The 18,103-nt window shown below is 50.7% G+C and overlaps 6 protein-coding genes across 6 annotated transcripts; 2 read left to right on the top strand and 4 right to left on the bottom strand.

Annotated features, from left to right (window-relative positions):
* Positions 1-1,919: 1,919 nt before the first annotated feature.
* Positions 1,920-3,989, top strand: Aspvir_000425 (putative protein kinase; the record flags this gene model as incomplete). Its single annotated transcript, XM_043265561.1, has 2 exons — positions 1,920-3,384; positions 3,442-3,989. The coding sequence occupies 2 exons, from the start codon at positions 1,920-1,922 to the stop codon at positions 3,987-3,989; spliced, it is 2,013 nt and encodes a 670-aa protein (XP_043121496.1).
* A 712-nt stretch (positions 3,990-4,701) lies between these two features.
* ilv3 (dihydroxy-acid dehydratase ILV3) lies at positions 4,702-6,656 on the top strand (the record flags this gene model as incomplete). The annotated part of the gene is made up of 3 exons (XM_043265560.1): positions 4,702-4,757; positions 4,829-6,544; positions 6,608-6,656. 3 exons carry the CDS (start codon positions 4,702-4,704, stop codon positions 6,654-6,656), a joined length of 1,821 nt encoding a protein of 606 aa, XP_043121495.1.
* A 342-nt stretch (positions 6,657-6,998) lies between these two features.
* Positions 6,999-8,130, bottom strand: Aspvir_000423 (lysophosphatidic acid acyltransferase LOA1; the record flags this gene model as incomplete). Its single annotated transcript, XM_043265559.1, has 3 exons — positions 6,999-7,737; positions 7,804-8,041; positions 8,100-8,130. 3 exons carry the CDS (start codon positions 8,128-8,130, stop codon positions 6,999-7,001), a joined length of 1,008 nt encoding a protein of 335 aa, XP_043121494.1.
* Positions 8,131-9,240: 1,110 nt separating this feature from the next.
* On the bottom strand, positions 9,241-11,017 carry Aspvir_000422 (putative MFS transporter; the record flags this gene model as incomplete). The annotated part of the gene is made up of 2 exons (XM_043265558.1): positions 9,241-10,273; positions 10,326-11,017. The coding sequence occupies 2 exons, from the start codon at positions 11,015-11,017 to the stop codon at positions 9,241-9,243; spliced, it is 1,725 nt and encodes a 574-aa protein (XP_043121493.1).
* Positions 11,018-13,804: 2,787 nt separating this feature from the next.
* On the bottom strand, positions 13,805-16,600 carry Aspvir_000421 (uncharacterized protein; the record flags this gene model as incomplete). Its single annotated transcript, XM_043265557.1, has 5 exons — positions 13,805-15,314; positions 15,376-15,597; positions 15,657-16,345; positions 16,413-16,520; positions 16,592-16,600. 5 exons carry the CDS (start codon positions 16,598-16,600, stop codon positions 13,805-13,807), a joined length of 2,538 nt encoding a protein of 845 aa, XP_043121492.1.
* Positions 16,601-17,235: 635 nt separating this feature from the next.
* Positions 17,236-18,046, bottom strand: nctA (negative cofactor 2 transcription regulator complex subunit BUR6; the record flags this gene model as incomplete). The annotated part of the gene is made up of 2 exons (XM_043265556.1): positions 17,236-17,498; positions 17,566-18,046. The coding sequence occupies 2 exons, from the start codon at positions 18,044-18,046 to the stop codon at positions 17,236-17,238; spliced, it is 744 nt and encodes a 247-aa protein (XP_043121491.1).
* Between the last annotated feature and the right edge of the window lie 57 nt (positions 18,047-18,103).

Here is an 18,103-nt window from a genome sequence, read left to right as displayed (position 1 = left end):
CACGCAAACCATTGCTTTCAATCTAATAAAGAAATATATGCCGAGGGCAGCCTGTTCAATCCCAACTGAACATCCTCTGCGGCCTGATACTCAAGTTACTCGACCAATAAAGCAATCTGATTTGTTCAATATAACTCATCGTCACTCACGTCATAATAGCTCAGATGGCAATAAACCACCTAGAGACAGCAATTATAAGGAAGAGCTTCATACACACTTCCCAACCTTCATAAACTTGCTACCTGTACCAGCTTCTCATCTTCGGAAAAATGACGTCTGCCATAAAATCTGATTAGAATATCATGGCCATTGTCCATCATTGTTTCCGATTTCCTTTAATTTTCCTCCTTCTACATCGTATCAGATATCCTCTTGTGATGGATGATCGAGGCCAGCAGGAAAGCATACATGCAAGGATAAGAAAGACGACTAGCAGTTGATTGGACGCGCAGGCAGTAAGGAATCATGCAGCTCGAACCTCGACACCTGCAGAATGTGGCAGTCCTTTTTGTAAGCCCTGAAAATCAACAGATGGCAATAAGAGCCCATTATTGCTGATGATTTGACAAATCATTAGTGTAGTCTTGGCGATCAACTTTGCGAAAATCTAAGAATGCTGTAGTGCATTAGCTCAGCAGACGATATGCATGATCAGTGTGGATAGAGTTGCAGCTAGTTTTACAGAACAGAGGAGGCTGAGTAGAAAGACCTCTTGTTCGCTGGGAGACTATCCATCACAGGGTACCATGACTTACTTTGGCAGAGATGAATACTTGGATGAAGCATAAGGTAGTATGTTTGAATACATCTGGGTTGTCTGTTATCAACCAAGGCAGAGTACGTATCCACCACTGCCTCATGCTAGATAGATGCATGCGATCTTCGTAGGCAACCATGTGCATCCTTTTCGGGAACGTACTACCTTACCTATAGCCTCAGCCCACTTTGGGAAAGAATACGGGACACCCTTTGTTGTGGACTCTTCTCAAGGCAAAGAAAGCAGTCGGAAGACTAAATCTGCACAGACAGTATACGCTAGGACTCCCCTCATTCTTAATATGCAAGGCACAGTCCTCTGTTCGTAATGCTTACTCCACAAAGATGTCCTCGCAACCTCTGCAGCTGAGAACATTGGAATATAAATCAATATTCTCAACATTGGGATTAAAGAGGGTTTATAGACAGCTCTTGAGTCAGATATTTAATCCACCTTCTGTTTCCATTTTCTTGACTGTTTACGGAGTAGTTCCAGATACTTTGACTGCCTAATTAAGACGACGCCTTCCTCTGTACCTGGTCATGACTAACCTCATACAGCCCAAGCCTTACTGAATGCGGGGTACTGGCTGCCCTTTTGATCCAACAGGACTAGTCTAGATCCAGAATGGGCCATCAGCTGACCCCGCGTGGATTTTTCCTGCGTCATCAATCAACAACCATTTGCAGTAGCTGCTCCTGCTAACGACCAGTATGTTCCTGTTAGATTATTATTAGATCATTAGTTTATTAGATGGACGCGTTAGTGTCTTAGTGTCCATCTATCTATCTGTCCGGCTTCTGGATGACCTTCACCATCGTCCTTTCTCTCCTTCATCCCTCCAAGTTTCGAACGCTTGCATGGTCGGACTAAAGGCATAAATTATCTTCGCCTGAAACCCGGGGCCTTAGGGCCTCTTTATCTGCCTGCTCCCGCCAAGCACGACTTTATTTGCTTAAAAGCTTGATCCGAAAGTTCTCCGGGGCTGTCACATTCTCTAACCAAGCGCCCGGTCTCACCCGCGACAACTAAACAGGAATCTTTCGTGTCTGAACCAGACACGAAAGCGGCGCGACAAAGAGCAACCCACGGTGAGAATCAGTAACAAAGAAAAGAATTTTTGAGAAAACCAGAAAAAGAGTGGGATTTCCTTATTTCTTCGATGAGTGACTCGGATTCGAGCCAGCGGACCGGCAGGTCACAATCTTTACCTTTGACCCAGTTCCCCCGGTTACACGAAGCCGATGCGACGACGCTTTCAACTGACAATGCGACTAATACTACGCCATCCTTGAGCCATGGCGACACGAGGGGTTACTCGACGCTGGTATATAAAGACCATGATCCAGCGAATGCAACACAGCACCACCACCACGGCCTACCATCACTTCATATTCGCACGGATATCGCAGGACCAGTATCAATGGACGCACTCAAGGAGAATGACCTCTTCTTAAATCAAAGCCTCTCGCCTGGAAGTATTCCCCGGCGGACCCCAAGTCTTCGCGCGGTGCTCGCTAGCTCGGCCCCTAATGAGGGGCTTTCACCGGCGTCAATATCATCTCCCCAATTAGTCGCGATGGGCGACATCACGCCTCTGCCATCGCCGATTGGTGGTATGACTTCTTGGGGACATCGGCGCGGCTCACAGTCCTTATCACGCACCCCTTCAGCCATGTCACGGAATGGTTCCAGCCTCAGCTTGCGTCTCAGTGACTCTTCGCAGATGCTGGGGCCGGCCGAGTCGCGATCGCGCAGCAAACAATATCCGGCCTTGGGAAAAGCCACTGTAGAAATTTCTCCAGAGACACCCGACAAGGGTCGCCAAGAGCAGGTGCACAAGCATACACGCAATCGCAGTCTCAGCGAGTATGTGCCCCCTGGTCGAAGTGTGCTCATCAAGCCACGTCCAATCGCGGTGTCGGGAGCCGGTTTACCCCAGAGTATGATTTCATCGGTGAGTACTGATTCGAAATCAACCAACCTTCACCGCGAAGAATATCTGGCCATCCAGCGGGGCATTGCTTTACCCGCCGTGCGGCCCCCTACTCCGCCCCGAAGCAGGGGCAATGAAGCGGGCGACGTCGAATCCGTCATTCTTCAATTTCCGTCGCCTGATGCTTCGGACGAGATTTATTCAGTGCGCTCCATTCGGACTGATCAACCTCGAAAGTATCGCAAGCTGCGTCAATTGGGCCAGGGCACTTTCAGTCAGGTGTCCCTGGCAGTGCGCGTGGAGAGCCGGGAAAGCAGCGAAGTCCACGATGGTCCCGTTATGGACGGCCTAGCACCTACAACCCAGAAGTTGGTTGCCGTCAAGATTATTGAGTATGGACCGGCTGGCGGTGCAGATGAAGAGCGGCTGGAAGTTTCCCTCAAGCGAGAAGTGGAGATCCTCAAATCCGTCAACCATCCGTCTCTTGTGCAACTCAAGGCGTTTGGAAGCGACGAGAAGCGTGCGCTTCTGGTTCTGGATTACTGTCCTGGTGGTGACCTTTTCGATGTTGCTGCATCGGGTGTCAAGCCAATAAGCCCAGCACTCATCCGCCGGATCTTCGCAGAACTTGTGGACGCAGTGCGGTATCTGCATGGGAATTACATTGTGCACCGAGACATAAAACTCGAGAGTAAGTTGATCAAGCTCCTTTTGTTATGATGGAAATGGCCGACTGATTGCTTTACAGACGTGCTTGTCACACTTTCTCCCACAGCGATGGAAAAGATTACTGACTGGCGCACATATGACCGCGCTGTTGTCACGTTGAGCGATCTCGGTCTTTCCAGACGCATTCCCGAGCCTCCTGAAAGTCCGTTGCTTCAGACGCGCTGTGGAAGTGAAGACTACGCGGCGCCGGAGATCCTGATGGGACAACCATACGATGGACGATCGACCGACGCATGGGCCCTGGGAGTGCTCCTCTATGCCATGATGGAGAATCGGTTGCCGTTTGATGCCTTGCCTGGTGCCCGGGGCGATCCCGAGAAACTTCGAGCCCGGACACCGCACCGCATCGCTCGATGCGAATGGGCCTGGTACAGATATGCCGACAGTGATGGCGAGTGGGATCCTGTTAAGGGGAAGGACCTCGAAGGTGCTCGTGAGTGCGTCGAGGGCCTACTGAAGCGCAACACCAGGCGAAAGGGCCTGGACGAGATTGCTGCCCTGGACTGGGTCAAAGATGCAATTGATGTTCCAGGTGGGCTCAAGCGAGGAGACAGGGAAGTGCCGTAGAGCTGGTCTCTTGCGCGTTGTATACTTTTGTTTCTCATATTTCATTATTCTTGCATTCTATTTCTGATATTCTCAGCGATACATGGTCATTTGGTGATGGGTTCCGAGAGACGATGGGTCTTCATGCTTACGATTTTCCTTTTGCTTTCACCTTTTACATTCTTGGATTGCTTTGGCTAGACCAGAGATTTTATACCCCTAGATACGATTTCTTTTCTCCCCCTTTCTTGTTTTCCTCATGTTCTACTTCTCATGGCCCAGGTCCTATGTTCTCTAAAGTATGATGTATTTGGTATGGGGTTTACGTTGAAGGCTACAATAGCTCAGACTTTTGATCGGGGGTGTCATGTCTTCAAATGAGACTGGGTTATGAGTCATGATATGTTAAATTATCCGGTAAACGATATACAGTGCATACACAGTAGCTCTTTCGTGATGCTGACAATCCTCGGCCGTGGATTGGCTGCTGCCGGCATCGGAGGGGGCGGCGTCGGGGAGAAGCAGCAGGACTCCGGGGCCGGCGGAATCGCCTTTCTCCAGCTCTCCCGCAGCAGCAATAATGAGCCATCGATTCTCCGATTCTCAAAATCATAACTCTCCCAAAATCCTGAAACCTTACAGCTATCTCCAGGATCCGGGGAGCCTGACAATTTAATTCATCTTTCTCGCACGTCATTGGCCGTCGTCAACTTGATTTCCATCGTTGACTGCCATGCTTCTCTCTCAGACCAGAGGGCGTCTGCCCTCGGCTCTCCGGAGCTTCTCTCGGTAGGCAATGCTGCTCTGAATAGATCTTTTGTGCTAAGAAGGATCGCTGCTAACGATCGGTCTCGGTCCAGCCGTTCCCTCTCAACTACTCTTCCCAGACACAAAGATAGCGAAGACACCGCTCTGAATAAGGTCTCCCGCAATGTCACACAACCCATCTCACAGGGTGCTTCCCAGGCCATGCTGTACGCTACGGGCCTCACAGAGGAGGACATGAACAAGGCGCAGGTCGGTATTTCGTCTGTCTGGTACAACGGCAACCCCTGCAACATGCACCTGCTCGATCTCAGCAACCGGGTGCGTGAAGGTGTACAAAAGGCCGGTCTGGTCGGCTTCCAGTTTAACACCGTGGGTGTCAGCGACGCCATCAGTATGGGTACCAAGGGAATGCGGTTCTCCCTGCAGAGCCGTGACCTGATCGCCGACTCCATCGAAACCGTCATGGGCGGCCAGTGGTACGACGCCAACATCAGTATCCCCGGTTGCGACAAGAACATGCCCGGTGTGTTGATGGCCATGGGCCGTGTCAACCGCCCCAGTCTGATGGTGTACGGCGGTACCATCAAGCCCGGCTGCGCCAAGACTCAGAACAACGCCGACATCGATATCGTCTCGGCCTTCCAGGCGTACGGACAGTTCCTGACCGGCGAGATCACCGAGAACCAGCGCTTCGACATCATCCGCAACGCCTGCCCCGGTGGCGGTGCCTGTGGCGGTATGTACACGGCCAACACCATGGCGACCGCCATCGAGGTCATGGGCATGACGCTGCCCGGCTCCTCGTCGAACCCGGCCGAGTCCAAGGCCAAGGACCTCGAGTGCTTGGCTGCTGGTGAGGCCATCAAGCGGCTGCTCAAGGAGGATATTCGGCCCTCGGACATCCTAACCCGCCAGGCCTTCGAGAACGCCATGATCGTCGTCAACATCACCGGTGGCTCGACCAATGCCGTCCTTCACCTGATCGCCATCGCCGACTCGGTTGGCATCAAGCTCGACATCGAGGACTTCCAGAAGGTCTCGGACCGCACCCCATTCCTCGCCGACCTCAAGCCATCGGGCAAGTACGTCATGGCTGACCTGTACAACATCGGCGGCACTCCCGCCTTGCTCAAGTTCCTGCTCAAGGAGGGCGTCATCGACGGCTCCGGCATGACCGTCACCGGTGAAACCCTGGCCAAGAATCTCGAGAAAGCCCCCGAATTCCCCGCCGACCAGAAGATCATCCGGCCCCTGTCCAACCCAATCAAGAAGACCGGCCACATCCAGATCCTCCGCGGCTCCCTGGCCCCCGGCGGCTCGGTCGGCAAGATCACCGGCAAGGAAGGCACCCGGTTCGTCGGCAAGGCCCGCGTCTTCGACCACGAGGACGACTTCATCGCCGCGCTCGAGCGCAACGAGATCAAAAAGGAGGACAAGACCGTCGTCGTCATCCGCTACACCGGCCCCAAGGGCGGACCCGGCATGCCGGAGATGCTCAAGCCCTCCTCCGCCCTCATGGGCGCCGGCCTCGGCTCCTCCTGCGCTCTCATCACCGACGGCCGCTTCTCCGGTGGCTCTCACGGCTTCCTGATCGGTCACATCGTGCCCGAGGCCGCGGTGGGTGGTCCCGTCGGTCTCGTCAAGGATGGCGACACCATCACCATCGACTCTGAGAAGCGTCTGCTCGATCTCGACGTTGACGAGACCGAGCTTGCTCGGCGTAGACAGGAGTGGGAGGCTCTCCGGGATGCCGGCAAGCTGCCTCAGACCGGTCTTACGATGAGAGGCACCCTGGGTAAATACGCTAGGTATGTGCTTGACCACATTCCCCTTGTCTTGATTCCCTATGATGACATACTGACCGCCTGTAGAACCGTCAAGGATGCCAGCCACGGCTGCATTACTGACTCTGTGGAATAAACGTCCAAGGAGAGGAACCTTATTTGGATTATGTCCGTGTTGGGATTTGCAAAAGACCTGTTTCTTTGAAAGTTATACCAAAGAACAGAAAAGTGATTGTTTTACATGCGATGTGTAACTAGGCGCATTAATTACAGATACCTTTTTTCTTTTTCTCGACTAGACTGATTGTATGAGATCATCCTGGCTGGTGCTCATTAACCTAATGGAAGCTCCGTTGCATTGATGCAAGCCGGCTGCTGTCGAACTAGCCTACCAAGCTTTGAGAACAGACTAATCTACAGAAATCTAATATATAGACATCTACAAATGAAACAGAAAGGAGGATCTCAGACGGCAAACTCACCACGTCCGCCTCGTCTTCGTCCACGAGCGAAGAAAATCCTGCTTCTCCTTGACACCCAATCCCACACGTTTCACCCTGCCCAGGCGAGCCAGAGCATCGCCGACCTGATCCAGGAGCACCTTCTCACCAGGAGTAAGGGAACCCCCGTCGCTCTGCTCCGAGGTGTCAAAGTAATTGGTATCGTAACTTGGCTGGCGGGCAAGCTTGGACGCTCCAGCCTTGTCCGCAGCACTGACCTCTCCTCGGACAACACACTCCGCGATCCGGACACGTATACAATGCGTCGGCCTACTCAACAACTTCCACAGAAAACTCAGGTAGCTCCCAGGCAGCGGCGTCACCACATCCCCCGGCGTATACCGCAAGCTGATAGGGAAGATCTTGGTCTTCGCGGGGACGCCCAGAAGCGAGTAGCTCAGCGGCAGGACCCCGCGTGCGTTGGTCGTGGTGCACTCGGGGAAGGTAACGATGGGCCGACCGGGGTACTTTTCCAGTAAACTTGCGATGTCGACCAGGCGCGCGCCGGGCGACGGTCTCACTTGCGGGGCGGCAAATGCGCGCAGGATAGCCTGGAAAAGCGAGATGTGTTCGACGCGGCCCGAGTTCGGGTATGAGACTGTGAAGACGGGGTCGAAGATGGCTGCTAGGTAGAGCGGGTCGATGGGGGAGGTGAAGGAGGAGGCGATCACGGAGCCGGGGCCGGGGAGGCGGGCTTGGTGTTGTTTTGAGAGCGAGCTGGGGAGTCGATCTTGGTCAGTTCTGCATTGAGTATGGAGTGAATGGAAAGGGAAGGCCGCGCACCCCTTTCTCACACCGTCTACTTGGAGGTCAATCCACCAGATACTGGGGACGCCGAGGATACACCACAGCGAAGCCTTCTTCCCTAACGAGCCTATCGGCAACCATTGAAGCAGGAGGAAGTAACTCAAGCACACAAAGATGAGCAATGGAAGGCGAAAGCAGAATAAAAAGATTCCGAGAGGGAGCTTCCAGCCCAGCGGTTGAGACGGGATGGGAAGAAATGGCGCAATGCCCGATCCTGCAACCACAGGCACTTAGCCTTCATGAGAATAAGCGGTAGACAGGAGAGTACAAACCTCGATCTCGAAATTGTGAGAACTTCTCCATAGCGGAATGGAGCGTCAAGATGTTGTAGTAGCAAAGGTGAAAATGGGCAGCAAAAGCGGTATCTACTTAGAACGCACTGCGGCCATTGCTCGGAGGTGAGACGAGCGAAGCGATAATTAGACTGGGCTTGTGCAGCTGAGGAAGAGCCACTGCGCGAACAAAGGGTCCTTATCGGAGAAGAGATGAGAGAGTCAAAAGGAGGATCACAATTGGCGAAATTCTACGAACTATTGCAGCGCACAGGGAGTAAGATGACGCTGTTCAATTGTCACATGTGAAAGACCCATTTCGGGATACCACATGGCGCTAACCCTATACATCCTGTTGATGCCTGAGGAGAAGTCGAGGAAAGAATGGAACTTTGAGATAGAAGAAAGAAATCTAATTGACTAAATGCTACAAATCTGATTGATGTAAGGTAACTAAGGGGATAACAGTCTTTAGCGTGCTCTTGATGATGCCAGCTCATGAGATATCGCCTGTCGAGTAGGGGATACGTATCTGCCACACAGTCAGCACTGCTTCAACATCGTTGACATCGAACATCCAGCTGAGAGGTTCTTTTCTTCAGAATGAGGTAAAAACAAGTCACCAGGTTTACAATATGTTATGCAAGGTAAGACATATGCGAAAGATTGTTCATCTTAAGAAGGGAAGAAAGAAAGACGAGCACCGTGGTCCTTACCTATTACTATAGCCTCCAATATTCGTCCCTTATACACTGTACTGTAGAAGCTCTGCATTGTAGCTTCTCAACACAGATTTCGAGACGATCGATCAGATCATCTCAAGAGGCAAACCGGGCTGTCATGTCGTTGAAAACAAAAGGGATGAAGAAGGTAAACTGCGATAACAAGAATCCGAAATGGTGTGTGGTAGGACACTTAAGCGAAGTCACCTGACTCGGAGGTCGCGTTTGACGACTGGAGTACGGACTCTTCAAATAGATACAGCAAGCCTCCTGGTATCTGATCAAATATGATGGATGCATGAAGAAAAGTCTATATTACAGATAAAAAGGCTATGCAGGTGAAGAAAATCGCGCCATCTATATACAAAACGCCACGCTATGATCAAGTCCGATCCAACGGAACCAGAAATGCATTGAGATCAGACTTCAGCATCACTTTTACTCTCGGCGACTGGAGGCAATCTGAAACACCAGACTGCAGCACCGACTAACGCGAAAGCCGTACTCGTCATCATCCAAGCGAGGCCGATCCAGGAACCACCTAGTTCCAGACCCAGCTGGAACACCGTAGTGATGGACAAACTGGCGATAACGTTACCCACAGCCTGCAGAACTTCAATAATAGTAAATAATCTCGCAGTCTCTTCCTGTTTCACCATTGTCGTGATCAACGACCGGATCAAGTAGAGGAAGCCTGATCCCGCCGTCTGCACAAGCAGACTGGGAACCAACGTGGCAAGGGACGGAGACAGCCCGATCCCCAGTGTACCCAGGCAGAGGCAGATAATGCTGACGCGGGCCAGCTGGAGATCCTTCTTGCTCGTGTGCATGCTGCGAAGGAGATGCCGAGAGAGTGCCGGCAAGATGAACAGGAAGAGTGGGATGGTCAGAGCCGGTTTGAAGGAGATGAGAAGGTTGGCTTCCGCGATGGTCCATTTGTACCGAGTCGAAATGTACTGGACCAGAAACCAGGACGAGCCTCGGCTCAGCCGGTAGACTAGAAAAGCCGTGAGGAGGAGTATAATCTGCTTGTTGCGAAAGATGAAAGAGTAAGGTGTGAGATACTGCCGACTGCGATAGTACATCCTCCGCAGGAAGGGCCGTTTGCTGGCAGATCGCAAGGTAAAGGGTAATTGATCGCCTTCAATGCTGTCCACATCACTGTCATCAGGGTTTATCCGCCGTTCCTCCTTCTGTATAGCCTCCTTCTGGTCGCCATTCTCAGACGCCAGGTGGGCGAGTTCCACGCTCGCCGAGCGTTCTGTGCGCCGAGCGGACGAAACATGCATGGTTTCAGGGAGTGTGACTGCGCAAAGGACACCAGCCAGCACAATGCCCCAGCCGATCATGAGGGGCAGCCACGGTTCCCACGTCATCATCCATGAACTGACAGCGCTGGAGGCGAAGTCGGCGCCCATACTGACCACCCCGAATCTGAAGAACATCGCAGCCCTGCAGACATCAGCACCTCCTTCACCGAGGGACACGAGACATAGGATCCTACCTTTCATCCTCCGCCGTTACATCCGACATCATAGTCCAGATAATCGCAAAGGCAACAACAGGCCCCCCACCCAACAACCAAGCGAGACAAGACGCCCAAACCGCCCTCAGCGGGAAGATATCCGAATACCACATAACGGCAAACATGATCCCCGAATTGAGTGCAAACGCCGGAATACTCAGACAGATAATCGGCTTCCTTCCGATCCGGTCCGCCAGCAGACCGTACGGAATCGCCAGAAACGAACTCAAAACCCCGTCAAAGAACTCCATGTACCCCTTCACGGCCGCCAGCTCCGTCTGCACTTCTTTGATTTTACAGAGCGACTCAGGGACCTGCCCGTCGGCCGCGATCTGGCGCGGGTCATACTCGGCGTAGTACTGCCGGCAGGCGATGGACTCGTAGATGCGAGTCATGGGCCCATTGGCCATCACGATGCCGACCTCGAATGCGAGGATCATGGCAAAGAGGGTAACCATGAAGCGGAAGCGGATTCTCTCAATTGCCTGAGTCCCGTTGCGCTCGTCGACGTCATCGTCATTATCGTCGTCGTCGTTGGCACTGTAGACATGCTTAAGTTCCGCTTCGTCGTCCTGGTCCCCGGTTCGACGATTGGAGGTGCTGCTTTCCGGGGAAGAAGCGAGAAACGGGGCGTCCTCGCGGTCGAGAGGATCATGGGCGTCGGCAGCCATGGCTGGGACGGACCATTGCCTGTACTCCGTAGCAGAGGCTCGTTATCCGTTGTAGCAATTGGTAATGTGCTCCGCTACCGTAGTCCGTAGCGGTACTTGTGCGCCGTATATAGAGTGCAATTACATAGATGACGACTAGGTCGACATCGTTTCTGGTCAAATCGGATATGGGGCAGCCTACAGGTCTGACAATTGAAAGGGTCACAGGGGAGTGGAAGCGGGGGCAGAAGCCAGAGAGATCTGGAAGCTGGAAGACCGGAAATGGAAATCAGAAATTGAAATAGGATAAGGAGTACGAAGTAAGCCACTGGCCATCGTGACAAGGCTCCACTACAAGTTGATATACATAGTCCAGTACGGAGGCGTGCACCAAAAGTGTTGACCCATGCTAGTAAGCTTGGCTGTATCCGGCTGACGCAGCCCCCTAGTAATTTATATAGTAACGCGTCCAAAGGGGAAAATCTTTGTTTACATTCTAGTATTCAACTCTTTAATACTATCCAAAGTCAATATTTTCATCAAATCTATCACTTACCATGCCTAAGAATGGCTATCATCCAGTTAAATTATGCATTTAGATTCTCAGGCTAGTAGCCTGGGGTATTGATATCAAGGAAATTGCTAATAATCTAGAGGTTCCTCCTTGATCTATCCAGAAGATGATTTAATGTGCTAAAGACTGTGGATTCAGCCCTGGAAGATGTGAATACATTCAAATAGAATATGCTAAGGATGCTAAATAATCTGGCTGGCCTAGGGAGATAACACCTGAGAAGGAGAAAGCTATTATTAAATCTATATCTAAGGACTATAATGGAAGAGAGAAATTATCTAAAATTCTAGCTTATAAGGCTGGTATATCACACTCCTCTGTTTTATAGATTCTTAAGTAAAATAGATTTATTATTGTAAAGCCTTCCTAGAAGCCTAGACTGACTAAAGCTACTAAGGCTAAATAACTTAAATTCTGCCTAGATTACTAATACTAGACCCTTAACAATTGGAAGAATGTCATCTGGATGGATGAAACTGTGGTAGTTCTAGGCTACTGGCATGGATCTATATGTGTATGGTAAATAGTTAAAGATTAATATAATTTAACATATGTATAGAGGTGTTGGAAAGGTGCATCTAATTTTATAGTTTAGGTATATTTCTCTTATGATAAAAAAGGCCCTATCTATATCTAGGAGCCTAAGACTTCATAATAGAAGAAGTAGGCTAAGATAAAAATTAAAGCCTTAAATCAGGAGCTTAAGCCTATCTACTATACTAAATAGGAGATAAATACTACTATAAACCACCTTTATCTCCGCGGAATTAGGGGGCGTAAGCCTACGTGGAAGTAGAATAAGAAAAATAGTAAATATATTCAGAAGGTAATAAAAGGTAGAATAGATTAGTGGAGATATTAAAAGATAAGTTCTCTCAGAAGTTCTTCTAATCTTAGTAATTTATATACTAATCTAGAACCTCTCTCTACTAGGAAGTTCTAATTCTAAAGCTTATTCCTTTTATAAAAGAATACCAGAAAGATTAACCTAATACCATTATCCTTAAAGATAAGGCCCCAGCTCATATCCACCATAGTCAACAGTATGTATATAATATCTATATAGTTTAATAGCTCCTAGATTAGCCAGGGAATTTACCTAATTTAAATGCTATTAAACCATGCTAGCCATTTCTAAAGAGACAGACCACTATACGCGGAGCCCCTTAGGATAAGAAGACTAGCAAAGCTATCTAGATAAAGGTGTAGAATAAGCTTCCTTAGGAGAAGATTTAGTAATGGATTTAATGCCTTATTTACCATATCCAGGAGGTTATTAAGCTGCAAGGAGGGAATGAATACTAAGAGGGGCAAGATAAGCCTAAGTATAATCAGTCAGGAAGGCAGCTTAAGGGACAGCTATCTAGACATCAAGATCTAGACCTAGACTAGGAAGACATCTGAATAGCTTTATATCACTATTATAGACAGATTCATTTAAATATTTTTCCTTCTAGACATGTTGCCATATAAATTACTAGGGGGCTGCGTCAGCAGGATACAGCCAAGCTTACTAGCATAGGTCAACACTTTTGGTGCACACCTCCGTACTCAAGTCACTAATAATGCACCAGTAATCAATAGGAGACTGGAAGCCCCTTTTGACGCGAATGTTTGAGCCAGACCAGCGAATGTGGATGACGAAGTCCCAGGGAAGCAAGACCATCTCCTATTTCTGACCTAAGGTACAGTCAGACTCGCCCCGATCACCCACCTTTCCGGACGCAATCGAGTCCCAATGTACTCCGTAGCACAATAGTATTCTCCTCTTCAGCTTTGTTTCGTTGTCCTGTCCTTTATGAAGTCTGCAATGATTTATCGATCTATAATATGTAAAGCAATCGAAACTTTTTGACTCCAAATTTGAATTCAGCCTGTGCCACTAGCCAATCAGGCACCGTGCCTTGCCCACATGACTGCACTCAGGGGTCATTTTTAGTGCCCGACGATAGTGGGCCTCAGGCATGAATAGGCACCAATGCGATGCCGTGGAGGACCATCTATAAAATTGATTCTGGATATCTGATGAAAAAGGAAATAAGATATCTCTCTGTTCAGGATAGCAGTACTAGCTTTATGATCGAACGGAAAGGAACTTGGAATACTCCGTATATGACCAATACTACTTCTATACTCTACTGTACCGTGTAAAACAAATGTTAAATGGGTATCCTATTCCAGTCGTGGTACCTGCCCACAACTTCTTTGCACAGCCCAGCTAATTTTGGCTACTATCAGGCTGCAGCGTCAACTCCCGGGAACCCCGCCTCTTCATACAGACTTCCCCGTGCTTGTACAATCGCCGATAGCTCCAGGAGAAACTCATACAAGATAACAGTATTAGTCAGGACGTGTCCAAGCGTTGCTGATTCGGATGGATCGTCCACGATCGCGTCCTCTGAGCGGTCTGTATGACCGCCGGCTGGTTCTGTGACGTCCCCAGCCTCATCCGCGTCGCTTCGGGGCCGCTGTGGTTGTGGTCTCACCTGGAGAAACTCTGCCAGTCGCTTGCGCAGCTCGTCTGCAGCAGATTGCCGGCTCATGGACGATTCTCGGGTAGCGGCAGATAGTACAGAGGGATCCCGCGCTGGTGATCTAGCCGCAACGCGCTGTGGTGTGGATGCAACGCTCTGCACGTCCAGGCGTCGGGCTGCTCTTCCGCGGGGAGATCCAAAGTCAGACCCCACTTGCGCTATTCGTGCAATTGGTCTCTCTGAAGAACCACCTGTGCGAGGTTCAGAGGCTTGTCGGGACCGGCTAGGGGATTGCCTGTGATCGTTTTCCCGGTGGAGCAAGTCGCGCCGAGCTGCAATCAGTATATCAAAGTCTGACATGTCGCTGCGCCAGACCTTTATCTGTTGCACGAGTCTGTGCAGGACACAGGTGAGCATGGGTACGTCAGCGCTGGACCAGCTCGGCTCGTGATAGGCTAGCTGGATTTGTTCCAGTACTTCGAGGGTCGAATCACTCTCGGTTGTAGGTGCGCCGCTGTAATCATATTTCGTCGGATCAACCAGAAGCCACCCATCGAGAGATACAAGATGCGAGGAAGCGATGCTCTTCAGGACTTCTGTCAACGCCAGATTCACTGTCACACTGTTGGTGAAAAACGTGCCTAGCAGGTTTAGCAGTTCCCGCAGGATGGGATCATCTTTTCGCAGTTGTAATGGTCGATCCTCCTCAAGATCGTCTTCCGCCGGTAACATACTGAGACGCGCCTCCAGTATCCAGGAGGCGTCTTTCAGATAATTCTCAAAAGAATCGTTCAGTGTAGGGTCGTGGACAATCGTTGTGGCCAAGCCGAGGAGCTGTGCGAGCTCCGCATTCAGTGCACCAACGGTTCGCTGCTTAGCGGGTTGACCTGAATCCGTCCGGACCAAGGACCCGGCGAAAGAGTGATGTCGTTGTAAGACAACTGTCAGCAAACGTAGCGTAGCCAACACTGTTTGACGATTGGTTGATTGAAGTCCAAGAAGCGCAAGGTCTCTGAGGTTGAAGAGAGATGGAGATGGCCGAGCCGCTCCCTCCGAGAAGGCAGCCAAGACGTCCAGAGACTTTCGTCGACTGGACGACATGTCCACTTTCGACGTTGGCTCGGATTCGGACGGTGACGCAAGCAAGAAATGAAGAATACGGTGAACTAGATCATGTTGTTCGATTGACTCAAGAATACGGTATAGATAGGTGAGGACTGCGGCAGTAGAGCCACCTTCGACGTCGGATGATTCCAGTAGCGATGGGTACCTAACATAGTCAGAAAATACCAGGAAGGCCAGTGAAGACTGCTGGAAAAGGGGGAACTAACAGAAGTTGCTCCAGAAACAAGACCTGGAAATGGTCCAAGAGAGTACCATTCACTTCCGCAGATTTACAATGGTCGATCGTGTCCTGCCAGAACAACAGATACGACATGAACGAATCCATGGTCGAATCAAGCCGGGGAGGAAGGGCGCTTTCATGTCTTGCATGGTCTGACAACGCGACAATATGTGGAAGCTTTTCTTCTTCGGTCGTACCAAAGGACAGGCTAGGGTATCTGTTAGTCCGGGCCAGGTCTCAGTTCGAGCCTTATCATCGTCTACTAACCTGCCCAGCTGACTGTACAGCGCGCCTAAACCCGTAGCCATAAGAGTCGCAAGGTCACTTTCGATCAACCATCTCTCCAGAATCTTGGACCTGGACGCTGTTTCAATCAGATACAGTAGGCCCGTCCGAGCGAAATCGCCCGCCCTGCCCGCATGATGCACGTATTGCACCAACAGATAAAATAAAGGGAAGTCGTTTGTCCTCGTCGCGCCAGCGAACTCCGTCCCCGTATTGGCTTGTCTCTCCTTATCCTGGTCGTCGGACCTTGGAGCAAACCAGGCTGGTAATATGCTAGGCTGTAAACGAATGTTATTGGCGACACCAAACAAGAGCTCCACCAGCCTGCCTTCGACATCCTCGTCATGCTTGTCTGCACGTCTGACCAAATCCACCAAAGCCCGCGCAAACAGCCGGTTGTCAACGACCCCATCCATCTCCGAATCGATGAGGGTGTTGAAGAAGATAGCTGCGGCCCGGAGCGTGCCAACCTGGCCACCATCGTAGGACGATAATGTGACTTTCGTGATAGTCACAAAGATCTGGGAGGATGCAGCATATGCTAGGCATGGGTGAGGAGCGGGACCTCGCGATTCGTCGCTCAGGATGGAGTTCAGCCGTTCAATGTAGATGCGCGCTTGAGCTCCAGCTGATAGGTTTCCGGACGGGGTGGTGGTGGAACGCCATATTTGCTGTCGAAGGAGGCGGAAGGGTTAGCCTTCCCGCTTTTTAAACCTGCTGACATAAAACAAGACCTACTTGCAGAGTATTGCACGTCTGCTTGAAAGCTGTTAATCTTTCAGTGGGCGACGTAGCACGAAAGCTCTTGGTTGACAGCGAACGGGAGCCGCCAATTAGACGAGACCACTATTATCAGTTAGTTGCGAGAGAGATCTGGCGAGATGTCAAGGGACGGAGAGTCAGAAGCCGGAACATACAAAGTCCATCGTTCTGTGACAGCAGCATATTACTTCTGATATCCTTCGTCGACCACAATCGCCTGGTCAAGTGAAGTGTGAGGATAGAGGAGCAGTGGGCTGGAGACAACAGTAGTTCCTAAAGGGGAATAGCGCAGTCACGTCCTAGGAGGAGAGATCATGCATGTTGACCCACGAGAGCCATGTACTCCCAGTCTCCCACTACGCGCAATCGAGACGCACCACTGGGACGCGGCTTTGACAACGACGGCCTGCATTTCTGACCCAATCATACTCTTGATGTGGTTCATGAACTATTGATCATCCATCCTGACAGTTGTCAAGAATCATGCCGCATCCTCGCAAGCTAATGAGGTACAACAGCAAGACTGGGCACTGCCCAGCGAAAATAGAAAGAAATTGAGAAGACAAATGAACTCAGATCCAGAAACCAACGGCGATGAACCAGAGCTAAAAGTACTTATTCACATCAAGAAAAATAGATGCAAGCCCGACCATGCGTTCCAGCATAACGCCAAATGAGTATACGCCCGCTCTCCATTCCCGTCTAAGATATCACCCATCCAGTCGTTCCTGAAGGAAAAAAAAAAAAAAAAAAAGAGAAGATGAAAGAAGGTCCATGTCCCAGAATTGAAGACAAAGACCTAATCACTATCATCCTTGGGCCGACGCCCGCCTCGCTTTCGTTTTGGTTGCTCGTTCTGGTCGCTGCCATCATCATCATGCTTCCTTCCACCGGTAGGTTGGTCGGGGACCTTTGCGATTATGTCGGCAAGGAAATCCAGAACCTCATCCTTGACGACCGCTTGTTTCAGATGCGACGCAGTCACGCGTTTCGAGTTGCGATCTCTAGCTTCTTTGGCCGCCTTGGTGACCAGAGAGATCATGAAGAGTTCTAAGGCTTTCGCTATGACACGATAGCAGTCAGTACAAGTCCAAGAGGCCTGGGATGAAATGAACGGGGATATACGTACAGACAGCAATTGGAGTGACTTGTGCCACCTTTCCGACATCCTCGTCTGCTTGCATGATACGCTTGATACGCGCAACGGGAAACTTTGTCTTCACCTCAATGCTGGCCACCGGGTTGGGTTGCGGCGGCGGTGGGAGCTGCTGCTGGGGCTCTTCCGAGAGTACTGGCTGCGCGTATGCGACCTCTGGCATGGGCGCAACCTCGGTTGCGCGCGCCAGACGGGAGGATCGACGAGCCATGTCTGGTGAAAGCGGAGAGTTTGGGTCTATGAATGGTGGTATGTACTGCTGTGAGACCCGACCAAGCGGGGCCGGTGGTTGCTGATATTGCGGGGTAAAGAAAGGTGAAGAGTCGTAGGAAGCGCGGTGTGCAAGAGGACTCGCGAGAGGATAGATGGGAGAGTTAACGACGGGAGGAATAGAGGACTGGAAGGTGGAAAGATCGGGAGAACGGGGTCTGTAGGTGCTGTCCTGATCTGTCATTGCTAGGATGTCGCTTTAGCAATGGCTATTTCTCTTCGTGTATGTAGACACTGCCGT

Source organism: Aspergillus viridinutans, assembly GCF_018404265.1.
Source record: "Aspergillus viridinutans IFM 47045 DNA, scaffold_1, whole genome shotgun sequence".
NCBI lineage: Eukaryota > Fungi > Ascomycota > Eurotiomycetes > Eurotiales > Aspergillaceae > Aspergillus > Aspergillus viridinutans.
This window is presented reverse-complemented; position numbering and strand designations above follow the sequence as displayed.